Genomic DNA, 14,442 nt, shown 5'->3' with positions numbered 1-14,442 from the left:
TAATTCTCTATGAACACGGTGAACTATCACACGAAAGTGCAACTTAGATGATGTGGAAACAGAATATGATGACATCTCCTGAAAGTAACATTTTTAGGTGCGATTTTAGAGTTACGGTGATAGATTTAATGGCATGGAACGTAATAAGTAGGGAAAGGGGAGGGGAGCGTGGGGCATGGAGGAGGAGGGATTATATATAAATGGGGAAGGGAGAGCTCTGAAGCGCTGCGGCGCTTCCTGTGCTTCTCCGGGCCCTCCGCATCAAAGACGGGGGAGAGAGAGAGAGGGGAAAAGGGGGAGAGGAGCTCGTCTTCATCTGATCTAGGGTTTTTGGAATCGGAGAGGGAGAGATGGAGGAAAGGAAGGATGTGGGAATTCTCGCCATGGATATCTACTTCCCTCCCACTTGCGTCGAGCAGGTGAGATTCCAGAGCTTCTTTCTTTCATTTAAGCTGTGTTTCTTTCTGTCAGAATTCGTTTCGATTTTGGTTGGAAGTGGATTTTTGTTCGTTTCTGGTTTCCAGGCTAACTTTTTAAGCTCTATAGGCAGATCGTTTTTTTTCTCTGTATTTATATAAAGTTTTGGTTTAATGAATGTTAGGTTGAGAATTTTAGTTGGATTTTTGTTTTTGGTAAAAATTCAATATTTTGTAATTGTTTTTTCCCTTGAAGTAAAAAGTGAATGATCGATCTTGGAGCGGAAGAGATGAACGAGGACGGAGCATTGTAAGATTTTTCCTTTTTTTTTTTTTTTTGGTTTTTTTTGCTTTGGGGGGTGTCGTTCGGGACGGGGGGATGCTTTACTTGGGGTTTTCACTGTTCTCTTTGGAATTAACAATGGAAGTTTTTGTAGATTTTTTTTTTTAAAAAAAATTGCTGGTGGTGCTTGAATTGTAATGTCAGAGTCAATTCTTAAAGTAGGAAGATGAACAAAGGCAGAAAGAAATGGTTTTTTCTTTAATTATTATTGGAGTTTGTATCGGTGATATATATCCTAGTGACATTAAAAGTGGCTTTGCTGCGGTGTTGTTATAACAGGATTGTGAGAAATGGTTTAAGGTTGGGTTTTCTACTGTTTTGCTGATGGTTAATTGTAAATGTTTGCCCCAAAATTAGTTAAATTTTAATATAAGAGGCGGTTTGGAGTAGGGTAAACGGAACACTGATAAATGGATGGCAGCAAATAGGTTTTTCTTCCATCATTTTTTTTGGTCATGGAATTGATATGATATTGGGGAAACGTGTTAAAAGTGGCTTTGTATGTGGTATTGGTAAGGATAGTTTTTCTTCAACAACTGTTTTGCCATCTTGTGTTTTTAGATGGACATGTGTAATGGTTACCTGTATTTTCTGCAGGAAGCCCTGGAAGCTTATGATGGGGCGAGTAAGGGAAAGTACACCATTGGCCTTGGGCAAGATTGCATGGCCTTTTGCACAGAACTGGAAGATGTGATATCCATGAGGTAATATCTCTTAGTCAAAAATGCTAAACTGATCAGGATGTAATGTTTCATATATAAATGGATCTTCTTAAATTTTTTCATTGGGAAATTTTATAAATACCTGAGAGAATATTTTCATCTTTATCCATAGGTCTATGTATTTCTAATCTGAACATATAGTATTTATTTCCTTTTTCGTTTGAGATACTGTTCAGCTGTTCACAAGATTATACATATGCATATATATATGTATTTCTACATATATTTGCATATACATATACATGCATGCGTGCATGCATGTGTGTATATCAATGTATGTATATATATATTTGGTTCACAAGAATAATAAAAACACAGGTGTTTGTGATTTCATGGTATGAAGATGATGAATACATTGGAGATCTCATTGGATGAGAAAATAGAAATCTACATTTCTGTGGATTGCGGAATCACAGAATAGACACATCACAAACTTGTCTTCTTCACAGCTTTTCTACCTAAACTTCCCAAGAATATCTAAGTTCGAAACATTAGGGGCCTCTATGGGTGCCTGATTATTGTATTTATGTGTTACATTACCATGCGGAGTGATGGGCTAAGGAGAGGAAGCGGAGGGAGGGAAAACCAAACATATTGTGGAAGGTGCTCAGCTTTTTGATGAAACTTCTACTATACTGAAAATACCAGGATCATGGGATCAATAGCCTTCTTGTATAATTTGACTTTTACCTTCGCTGCTTCCTTGGCTGGATTCACTCATGTTGGAGATATCACGTGGATGTGCCAATCCAGCATTGTTATATGACCTGAGTAAAGGGAATGTATTCTATATAGACATGGAAGGTCTGTGCAATTGTTTTGTCTACTAGTATTTTGCATGAGCTATGCATGTGTTTAAAAAAAAAAAAAGGCAGGGAGAGAGGGGAGTAGAGGAGAGAACACATTCAAGAGATAGAAATATACTAGTTTAAGGACTTTCACCACTAAAATGCTGCCTATTCGAAAGAGGAGGTAGGTTGTGCCCGAGGCTATGGCTCTACTCTAACAACTATGGATAAACTTGGGTAAAGCAAAGTAAATAAAGCAGTATAATTAAAATGCAAAGACAAAGTAAAGATAAAGATAAACAAATGGTGTTTGATTGGCCAAAGGTCCTCTTAGAGTTCCATTCCAGTATTTATAGAATACACTTAAATGGTCTGTTAACTGTCCATTTCTATCATCGACACTCATCCATGTCTAATCTCCACTTTCCTGTTGGTTTCAGTAATCAGAGCTAACTGTTTTCCACTCTACATTCTGATAATGGTCATATCTCATACCATATCACGATCCCTTTGCTAGATCGATAGGGAAATCCCATAGGTTATATTTGATTGGCCTCAAACTCAACTTGTTTGGCTTTCGATGGCTATTTATCTTGTCGTGGTCGATGCTTTCCGTACTCAGCTTGCAAGGCATCATATATACATCAGCCCACTCCTCTACTTCTCAGTCTGCTCCTCAGGCAAAACTCAATGATGTTGGAGCCTGCGCTTCTTCTCAATGATGTTGGAGCCTGCACTTCTTAGTACCCTGCTCAGGTACCTGGTTCCAAACCCCCTTTTGTTGGAGAAACCCCTAGTTTTTTTTTTTTTTTTTTTTTACTGTCTTGGAGCTGCTACGTGGCTGTATGAAAATTTATCCTTAGTTGGCAGGATGTGGTATAAATACTAGGTTTCCATGGAAAAGCTATGCTCAACCATCCATGAAATTGACCATCTTGTATCTTCCAAGATTCTCATCTATCCCCATTTCTTCTCTACCTTTGTTGTATTTAATTGAGAATTTAATTCTTCAATAAGGAATATATGACAACATGAATGTATAAATATAGTATCATTATGCATAGTCCTGTTTATTGCTACATTAATGCGTCTAAATGACATATCTCTTCTTTTTTCCTATTAAATACCTATTTTTCCACTAGTAAAAAAGAAAACATCCTATCTACAAAACTCTTTCCATGTGAAACATATGAGTCACTTGTAGTTAACCGACAAGAAGTAGAAGAGGGAAAAAAGAAAAAGGAAAAAGAGGGGAAAGAGGAGGAGATCATAATCAAGGTGATTAATTTCCTTACATTTTCATTTTAAGTTTAGATTTTTTTTTTCCTCCTATCATCCTTGCTTCTGATAAAGTTTAGGAACCAGAAAATCCATATATCATTTCCATAAATTATCAAACATATCATTGCACGATTTTTGTCCATGTGATATTTTATACATTGCAGTTCCACTTTCTTTTTAAAATTCTGTGCACACTATGTGCCTTCTTCAATCTTCCTTATTTTGGCACTTTTTTTATCCACATGACATTTTATATATAATAAATTTGTAGTATTTTTTTTGATCTTTCTCACTGTGTTTCAATCTTCTTTTTTTCTGGATTGTTCTGTTCAAATAAAATGGAATAATAAAATTTTTATAGTAGACCATTTCTTATCCAAATTGATTCATGTTACCTGTACCTTTCACTATCGGCAGTAAAGATTATGTATGAATAATATAAAAAAAGAGTAACAAATAATTTAGATTTAAATCAATCACATAATTAAATCTATACGTATGTCTATTCATGTGAATAAATGAACTTGTTTCAGTCCATAAATGAATAATTGGTGCAAAATCAACAACAGAAAATTTTCATTGCATGATTTAACATGAATGCTTCTTCAACAAACCAGCATTTTCATCAGCTCAATTTTCATATTTTTGTAGAGTCTATTATCTTAAATGCATTTATTTGCACTCCAAGGGAGTTCCTCATTCTGCCTTTAGTTACTTTAGTTCTAGTAATCACATTTTAGTTTAAGCCCATGCATATTAAATTTTTGCTGTTGATTTACCTTGGAATGTGGTCTTTCAGTTGTACTGAGGACCATAAACAATAGTCTATGTTTGAATATTCTAGTTGAAGCAATTTCACTATTGAAAAGTTTAATGCTTGTTGGCATCTTACGGTATCGTCATTAACCATAGGATTTGCCTTAAACCTGTCAATATCTATTGATAATCTTTTAACTGATTTCTCTTCATGTGATTGGATATCCTTTTCTAATCTTGTGCTTACTTTGTGTGATTTGTTTGGTGGATAAAAAACATGTATGCCACCATTATTCTTTTAAACATGCTTGCTGTCCATGTGTTAAGATGGTGCCTTAAGATTCTCTTACTTATCATGAGTTTTATTCAGCTTGACAGTTGTTACATCTCTCTTGGAGAAGTATCAGATTGATCCAAAACAAATTGGTCGCCTGGAAGTTGGTAGTGAGACGGTGATCGACAAGAGTAAGTCTATCAAGACCTGGCTGATGCAAATATTTGAGGTTTGTTCCATAGCCTTTTGCAAAGTATGTTTTCATTTTTTTGCTTCATGTAACATGTCTGATAAATTCCAGGCTATTATTGAAGATGCCAACTTAGCATGCTGGTAAATTCGCTTGGTGGATTTACCAGAGATGTGGGTCTTTATCCTGCGATAATCATTATTTGTGGCTTCAGAGTCACTGAGGGAATGCTAACCCCTATTCTGTAGACCATTGTCTATTGGCATGTTCCTACCCTTTTCCCTCCTTCCAACAAAATAAAAAGCCAGCTGACACTTTAGCATAAATCACATCTGTGATAAATATTTTGAGTAAATACATCCATAATTAAATTTAATCTATCACATGTAACACATTGCCAAGCACACAATTCACTTTTTTCTGTAGCTTTCGGTTATATCATTTATTTGCATTCATTTAAACAAATTACTGTGGGCCACTAATATTTTGTGAGCAATTCTTATGTAAAAATTCAGGAATATGGCAACACTGATGTTGAAGGTGTTGACTCAACAAATGCTTGTTATGGGGGGACAGCTGCTTTATTTAACTGTGTCAATTGGGTGGAGAGTAGCTCTTGGGATGGGCGATATGGACTTGTTGTTTGTACAGACAGTGCGGTATGATCTTGCAAATGTTCTTTTCTTTCTGGGAACTTTTAAAAGAAAACTCGTGATTCTTAATTATGTCAGGCAAGTGTTGTAAAAATGGATGACTATTTGTAATAAACTTCTGGCAGACATTTGCATAAAATAAAAGAAGCTTATATACCATGTCTTTTCACGTATTATATATTTGACTAGCTAAGATTCTATACAATATTCATGATCCTCATCTTGCCTTGCACATAACATTGTGTTTCTCTTGTTAGGTTTATGCAGAAGGGCCAGCTCGGCCTACTGGGGGTGCAGCTGCTATGGCAATGCTGATTGGGCCAAATGCTCCCATTTCTTTTGAAAGTAAATTCAGGGGAACTCACATGACTCATGTTTATGATTTTTACAAGCCCAACCTTGCAAGTGAATATCCGGTTTGTTCTCTTACTGTCCTGCTATTGTGTTGTATTTAATCTTGTACTTAGGTTATGCAACTGCATATTGGCTTCCCCCTATTCTAATTCTTACCTTAGAATTCATGCTTGGTGTTCTCTTCCATAATATTTGCAGTTTGTGCTGACTAACTATAAGTTTTTGGTCTGTAGTTTTGCTATTATTTCTTAGACATTGAGAAATGTTGGCACCCCTCTCCAGTGGAGAGGTTCTGAATTCAACTTGGAATAGTCGCAAGGCCATCGTATTTCTCGGAAATGTGAAAATGCTGGGATCAGTTAACTAGCTTATTAGCTGTCATGGAAACAAATTTGTGCTATGCCACATTATATCATGTAATTCCATGCCCTGTAATATGAACACCGAACTTTTAGGCATGATTGACCTTGCTTATCTTGTTTTTAGCATTCTATTCCAGAGTCAAGATGGGCATAACAGTCACATGATAGCACATACAAATGATACAATAGTGTCCGACAAAAGAAATTCCCATAATCTAGATTGTTCATATTTGTGTACATGATTATGTGTCTGTACATATGTTCAATGAAATTAGAACCATGCAAGCGTCCTAGTGTTTCTATATGACATGGAAACATTTTTAAAACACGTGTTCATTGATGCAGGCATGTGCATAGCTGGTATTGAATTAATTCACAGTTAATCCATCAGCTTATTTTGTACATCTGCTTAAATCTTGTGCAGTAATTTTGTCTGCTAGATTTCTATTGTTTTTCCCTTCCTGATCATTACTGTTTTACACATCTGTCTTGTGGTTAGTCTCACAGAACATGCGTGGTCAAGAAGGATGTCAAATGGTCTATGTTTATTTTTATTGTCATTTTTATTTTCTTACTGATCGTTACATGTTTATATATTTCTTTCTTTTCAGGGATTATTTTTGGTCATGAAGGCTACCATTTTCATATCTTTTTTATTTCCATAAAAAAGAGTGATGTTGGCTGGCATTAGGATTATATACTAACTCAAAGTTTTAACCTTTAATATTATTCTGTTTGGCCCTTACACTTCTTACCTTCTTCTCTGAAAAATAAGAAAACAGGTTTTTTTTCAAAGCTTTTGCTTCTTGATTGTTCTTTTTCTTTGCAATGTCAAATTGCCTCTTGCTTTACTGTTTAGTAATTTATTGTACTCTATCTGTTGTTATACATAACTTATTTCCTTTAGAAAAGGAATACTGGGAAATTTAACTAATGCTTTGAGCTTAAAATTTTATATGCATGAGTTGTTGAATGAGCTCCCACATATGGGTTATTCTGAACAAGAGGTAAATGAAGTATACCATACCAGACAATTTCTCTTGATTGTCTTTGTACAATGGAGACATCATAGATATTCATGATTTGGTCCAATAACATGTAAATGAGGTAAGACAGTTGTAGTCTGAGGTGACTTTAGCTTTGTGATGATAAAAGTGCATAAAGCGTTCATTACGAACTTGGGATAATTATTTTCCTGATATTCAATTATGAAGATGAAATAAGAGAACCATTCCTATGGTTGTAATATCACTTCAAACATTTGGATTTGGCTATTCTGATCTGTTTCCCTTGCTACTTGCTCAAAGCCTTTTGTCTGTCATACTGAGATTCTAGACTAACATTAAGCTGCAAGTCTCCTCCTGAGACCCAGCTTTTGTGCTAAGCTCTGAGATGAGAACATCCATCCCTAGATATGCAAATGTCACAAGGGTTCCACATTTCCTTTCGCTAGTTATATATTATCATCAAATCCAGATTTTCATGTTTTTATAAATGTGGATTTTTAGATCCCATTACGAATTATGTAGGTCATGATACCATTAATAGCACTAGCAAAGTTATACACATGCAGTCTCTGGAAGTGGAAGAAGTTGCTTGAATCATCATCACATCTATTGCTTTTGACTGTTATACAATGTTTATTGCTATTCATGTTATTTATTGAAGAATCTGAATCGGAAGGCACCATCTTTATAGTCTATAAAGAATCTATTTTCTCAATATTAAAGAAATAGAGCTTCTACTTATACATGCTATAACATCTCTGTAGGTCGTTGATGGAAAGTTATCACAGACATGCTACCTCATGGCACTTGATTCATGTTACAAACATTTTTGTAGCAAGTAAGTCGCAATAGATTCTGACACTTGCTGCTTTTGGTACCTTCGCTCTACCCTCATCTGCAATCCCAACATCTTCATGTCATTAGGTATGAAAAGTTTGAGGGAAAGAAATTTTCAATTTTCGATGCAGACTATTTTGTTTTCCATTCTCCATATAACAAGGTATGCAAATGATACTGCATTTTTTCCCTTCAGACAAAGCTCTTCAGGATAATGTTTGTTAATCTCTACTTGAACTGTTATTGCAGCTTGTGCAGAAAAGTTTTGCTCGGCTCTACTATAATGATTTTTTACACAATCCAAGGTTTTACATTCTTATCACTAGTGGTCCTTCTAATTTATAGCTAAATGCTTAATAGAAAATTGATTTCTATGACCATGATGACAGTAGTTTCTTTATGTTGAAATATAATGCTTCTGATCATTTACTTAATCTGCTGTTTATTGTATGATTGACCAAATGTCAGAATTTTGCTTGCCGAAAAAAATGTCAGAATCTACACAAGTCCATGTGGTAGCCACATATTTTTAATATTTTACATTGCAGTGCTTAAGTTTATGACTTCAGAGTTGTTATTGATGATGTCTTGCATGTTAAAACAGCTTCGTATGAAAAATAAAATTGATAAAGTAGTTCCAAAAAGTAAAAAGAAAAGAAAATAAGTGTGACACGAGGTCTGCTGTTCAGTCTTAAACCCATGATAATGCTAACCCAGCATACAAAATGGTCCTTCATGCTACTCAGATAAATCATCTACCAAGTCATTTATGGGTTGTCAGATATCTAAATGAATGCAATATCACATGCATGGAAATGTCACCGTTAGTTGTCTTCAGTCTTGACTGGCTCTGAAAGAGGCTAATGTAGTATTGCATAAGGAGCTAAAGTCTTCATCCTTTCTTGATGTTGGTTGATATCCAATGGTCCTTGTGAAAATCCAACCTGAAACAGATCTGATGGTGCATAATGTCTGTGGGCAAGTTGAGTCTTTGGAGCCATCTTAATGAGTTAAGGATAACGGTTGGTGCATCAATTAGTTAAGACTAGGGAATGAAGTTTGGTGGTTTGCACAGTGTTATAACTTTCTTGAATTGCTGTCTTTTGAAATGAGGAGGTTCTTCACCTTTTCAAAAATTTTGTGCTCCATGTAAAAAATTGCAATTAAACACAGGCTACAAAGATTTACAAAAGGATGAAATTGTTCTCTATTTCCAAAGAAAATTTCTGAATGCTAAAACTCTTCAAAGATGCTGTTTCATTCTGTAGTTGCTAGGGATTTTGTTGCTTGGTTCTAGCAACTTTCTGATCTGGATTCTGCATTTTGACCTTCTTTCTTCTTGACAGAAGGTGAACCATTTTCAACATGTTCTAATTTTTATATTATCAATGTATCTGTAGATTCTTGTCCCACCTTTCTAATGTATTCTTTCCAAATCCCCAATCAGTTTTCATGTGTTATTATTTTCCTTAGCTCTGTCGAGAAAGATTCAAGGGAAAAGTTGGAGCCTTTTTCAACCTTGACTGGTGACGAAAGCTATCAGAGTCGTGAGCTTGAAAAGGTAACTTTTCATGTTACTATTGTTTTAATCTATATGTGGTAACTAATTTCTGCTTGCTGATTGTTTACTTGTGTAATGATGGTCAGACTTCTCAGCAAGTTGCAAAGTGCTTATATGACAAAAAGGTTCAGCCGTCTACTTTGCTACCAAAACAGATTGGGAACATGTACACTGCATCTATTTATGCTGCATTTGCGTCTGTACTTCATAATAAACATAGCACGCTGGTGATTTTTCTATCTTTCATGTATAGCTGCTGTTTTTTTGTTCATCAGGTGCTATTAGCCTTCCCTAAGTTAATGCTACTTGTTATATTCAGGGAGGGCAACGGATTGTAATGTTCTCATATGGTAGTGGCCTGTCTTCCACAATGTTCTCCCTCAAACTTCGGGATGGTCAACATCCCTTCAGCCTGTCAAACATTGCCACCATGTTGAATGTATCAGAGAAACTTGAAGCGAGACATGTGGTATGTCCCTTATTCTGCAGTCTTGTATAATCTCTTTTCTACTAGTTTATCATGTTCTATTGAACTATGCTTGCTATATGTCTCATTGTTATGTTCCAATTATGCATTTTTCTTCTCAATTTTAATGTGTATCCTTTGTGAACATTTTGACTAACAAATGTTGTCTGCAGGTCAATATCTTGTTGTTTATTTGAACTTTACATCTGTGTTTGTGATACCTGAATCTATTAATATATATTGAGAAGGGCTTTGATGCTGGTCTCATGCTCCTGGACCCAAAACCGGAAGCTGTGCCTCCACTTAAAAAGGTCACCATAAGAAACCCCAATTCTGCCTGGGCCCTCCCAGATCACATTGGACCAAAAAAAGAAAACCGTAAACCCCTTCCTCCCCTTCCGGGGCTCCACGCACACAGACAGGCACAAACATGCACAAAATGTGCATCTGGATTCATACGTGTATGGTGCCAGTAATCAGCATGCTATATGTATGATTATAGCTATCTTTTGATGCAGACCTCTGACATGGATGCTGTTGCTTTTATGGTAGCAATCCACGATTCCTTTCGGTATATTGGCAAGAAATGCAAAAAATTAATTGTCTTTTGCAAAAATTTGTCTTATATGTTCTTTGCTCTGATGAATCTTGCCATGTTTCCAGTTGGGTTCTAAACATAATATTGTAAGAAAGAAGTTTAAGAATGCAGGTCTATGCAGAATAACTGAAATGAATTTAGGTTGGTAGAATTGTTTTCTCCCCATTTGTGGTTAATGGTTGAAGTGTACTTTACATGAATGCAATTGGATGTATAAAGTCAGTGTAGTATCATATGGCAAATATCTTTGGTATGCATACATTCAAATTTTTGCCAACTGTTGATTAATCGTCTGGAGCAATTTTTAGTCTGTCTCTGTATAGAGAAACCTGGTCAATGATCTAGATAACAATATAGATTGGGGGCCAAAGTATATATGGGCCTAATATGTATTTGTTTTCTTTTGGTGCTAAAATTTCTTATAGCTCTTTTCAAAAGCAAGGCGGTGTTTTCATAAATTTCTAGAAATTCAAGGATACTCAGCCTTTTCTACCAAGGGCCTATTCTTGGTAAAAAAAACTGATCTAGGAATCTATATTTTTTTGGATAAATATTTTTTAGACAATATTTACATCAAAAAATAATTTACTCATGTTCTTTTATGTATTTAACAATGGCTTGGGAATCTATTATGCATGTTCTTTTGTAGTATTAGTTTTCTGGATAAGTTGCTAAGATCTATCCATATTTCTTATAATACCCTTTATTATATAAATATTATTATATAATATAATATTACTATAATATATTATAATAATATAATACAATATAATATAATATATCATATTATAATGTAATATGGTATATATATTATAATAATATATTAAATAAATATTATTATATATAATAATATAGTATAATATAATATATTATTATATATATTATTATACAATTATATATTATTAGTGCTATTATAACATATTATAATAATAATATAATATAGTATAATATAATATATTATGTTATATTATATTATTATTATAACATATTATAATATATAATAATAAAATATACCATAATATAATATAATATAATATTATATATTAATATATTAAATAAATATTATTATGTATAATAATATAGTATAATATATTATAATATATACTATATTATAATATAATTTACTATGTTATGATATAATATAGTATGTTATATTATAATAATATATTATAATATATGTTATATAAATATTATTATATATTATATTATATTATATTTATAATAATATATTATATTATTATTATTATTATAAGATAGGGTATATAGGAATAAAATAAAAAGATTATTTTTCTGTTTGATGGAAAAATGATTTAGCCACGCTTTCGGTGGGTAAGATTTTTCTACCATTTCATGGATAAATGCTATCTATGAAAAATAATTTATCCATTCTTGAAAAGCGTGAAAACATGGATAAGTTGGTCAATGGGAAAGTTGACCAACTTTTCTATGATATTTACTCATAAAAGAATGGGCCCTAAAGCATAAAAGGGATATTCAGTCTTTGAATTTTCTTAGAGTAGAAATGCTTCAAAAGGTGAATTCACCTACCATTTAAAAGGAGGTCATCTTCGGGTTTACCTTTCTTGTAGAAGGAAACCCTCTCCTAGAGTAACCTTAGTTCTTTAAATATAACTGTTGTTACTGTTGAGTATAATTGTAGCGCTTCCTCAAGGATTAAATCCTTGGGTGCTCTCTTATCTAGAAGTGACCTGAAAGAAACCACCTTCAGCTCCTTTCAATGGAGGGCCTAATGATAATTGCTTTTCAGGGGCTTCTTGGTTCGTCATGAATTATTTCATTTCAACCTATGAAAGTAAAAGTGAGGTATTTTTATTATGTTATGCATGCTCTCCTTGCTTCATGAATATTCTTTCTTTCTTTCCTTTCCCTTTTTCAGCTTAAATTCAACAAATACAGCCATTGTGTGCTTGAGCATTCGGACAAGATTAAGTATAGATTACCAAATCTGTCATCTGATTTGCATGATTACATTCTTCTGGCCCTCTCCGAGCAGTTCTGGGACTCTTTCCTTTCCTCATAAGCTGGGGTTTCTCTGTACTTTGACTCTGAGTAATACCTTGTAATAAATGGATTTAATGTATGCGTTTCTCTGCTGATCTCAATAGATGAGTTCGATGTTGTCCTCCAGTGAGATTGATCCCACCTTAAGCGCTTACTCTATAAGTAACAAAGTTACGGGTCATAGGTCTCTGTTTATATAACACTACAGCTAGTTTATAATATTATTTGATTACTTAGTAAGCCGTACAGGCTTGCCTTTTGGGGAACATATCCTTCAGTAGAGTCAGATGGCAATAATATTTAAAGTTAGCTGCTGGGAGTTTTTCTGTGATGGGACACATTGAACTAATTGGTGCCAGCCTTCCATGAATAACAGGCTTAGTTGCACCACGTTGAAGACCCTGAAGATTGATTTGTGCTTGCTCTTTCGCAAGCTTATTTGCATACTCTTGTCCGCCTATTACTTATTAGTTTATTCATAAAACTAGAATAATAAAGGACTTGAGTCTGATCATCAAAAATAGAGAAATATAAGAATTTTGACTACTATATTTACCAAAACTACTGCAGGTGCAAATAATATTGCTTAGAGAAAAAAAAAAAAAGAATCCTATGCTTGCATGTTCACATAGAAATGTTGACAATAGTCATCTTCCTGCAAATGTGATGTCCTTATATGAGTAATTTTTTTGGTGATGGCCTTAAATTGAAGTAATTGTTGTACTTTGAAAAAATCTCTTGTATATTACTGGAGGTTGAGGCTTCTAGCACCTCTCTCTCTCTCTCTCTTTCTCTCTCTTGTACACATGCATCTTGCTTGCTTGATCATGTACCTGCACACTGGGAAAGTAGTAATGGTTGTTTTGCCTGTGACTGTAACTGGATGTGTGGGTAACCCATCAGCTCAACCATCTCTTTTCCTTTTTGCTGTTACTTGTGAACCAGAACGGAAGCCTTGTTTATTTTGGTAGAAAATTTTCTTTATTTATATTAAGTTGTGGACATTTATATTTCTGGTAGGGATTAATTTTTTTTTCCTCTTTTATTTCGTGTTCAGTTTCTGCCTGAAAAGTTTGTTGAAACATTGAAGTTAATGGAGCACCGATATGGAGCCAAGGATTTTGTGACAGGCAAGGAGACAAGCTTACTGTCTCCCGGGACATTCTACCTCACAAAGGTTGATTCTATGTATCGGAGGTACTATGCCAAGAAGGTTGCTGAGGGCATTACAAATGGGAAAGCCGCCGAGTGCAATAATAAGCCACTAGCCAATGGCCACTCATGATGCGCCTCCACAATTCATGGAGGCATGGATGTCCAGTGGTATTATTGTTGTCCCCTTTCTATTTGCCGAACCAACGGGCTTATTGTGCCTAACCATGCCTTTGCTTATTAGAAAGTTGTTTTGTTGTTCTCAATGAATTCAGTTTCTAAGCTAATCAATAATTTCTTTGGGATTCCATTCTTTATCTGATACTTCTATTTAATCTCTCTGCCTTTTATGTTTGAACCGCATTGCCATTAAGGGTCTATTTGGATTATTGAGCCTGAAATCTCATGAGATTTATGGGTTGGACTTAGTATAACTAGGAAAATGCAGTTTGGGCTCGGCTTATATTCCTATATTCTCAAAAGCTTTTGAAGTGGGTTGGCTAGAATCTTATGGGGAGAAAAAAAGACGTCTAGATTAGGCTCTTTTTTTTTTAACTGCACTCTCAATCCATGAATTCTATAGGATTTTGGATCCAACCCTCCAAACCGGCTTTAAGTTGGGATTTGCTCCTAAAGGCTTTTTATGGGAGTCCGCATGTC

General features: G+C 34.5%; 1 protein-coding gene across 1 annotated transcript; it reads left to right on the top strand.

The window, feature by feature from the left end:
- The first annotated feature begins 208 nt into the window (after positions 1–208).
- On the top strand, positions 209–14,092 carry LOC105034095 (hydroxymethylglutaryl-CoA synthase). The gene is made up of 12 exons (XM_010909118.4): positions 209–419; positions 1,357–1,463; positions 4,677–4,809; positions 5,286–5,429; positions 5,681–5,839; positions 7,911–7,984; positions 8,071–8,146; positions 8,233–8,288; positions 9,457–9,544; positions 9,631–9,771; positions 9,864–10,013; positions 13,688–14,092. The coding sequence occupies exons 1-12, from the start codon at positions 351–353 to the stop codon at positions 13,913–13,915; spliced, it is 1,425 nt and encodes a 474-aa protein (XP_010907420.1). The 5' UTR covers positions 209–350; the 3' UTR covers positions 13,916–14,092.
- The last annotated feature ends 350 nt before the right edge of the window (positions 14,093–14,442 follow it).

The sequence above is a fragment of the Elaeis guineensis genome, chromosome 12 (genome assembly GCF_000442705.2).
Source record: "Elaeis guineensis isolate ETL-2024a chromosome 12, EG11, whole genome shotgun sequence".
NCBI classification, from domain to species: Eukaryota; Viridiplantae; Streptophyta; class Magnoliopsida; order Arecales; family Arecaceae; genus Elaeis; species Elaeis guineensis.
The sequence above is the reverse complement of the archived record's forward strand: the minus strand, read 5'-3'. Positions and strand labels throughout refer to the sequence as shown.

Excerpts from the sequence above, each read along its gene's own strand:
- LOC105034095 (XM_010909118.4), top strand. The coding sequence starts at position 351 with ATGGAGGAAAGGAAGGATGTGGGAATTCTCGCCATGGATATCTACTTC. Across the intron at positions 420-1,356 it reads CTCCCACTTGCGTCGAGCAG|GAAGCCCTGGAAGCTTATGA; the intron begins GTGAGATTCCAG and ends TATTTTCTGCAG. Across the intron at positions 4,810-5,285 it reads GGCTGATGCAAATATTTGAG|GAATATGGCAACACTGATGT; the intron begins GTTTGTTCCATA and ends GTAAAAATTCAG.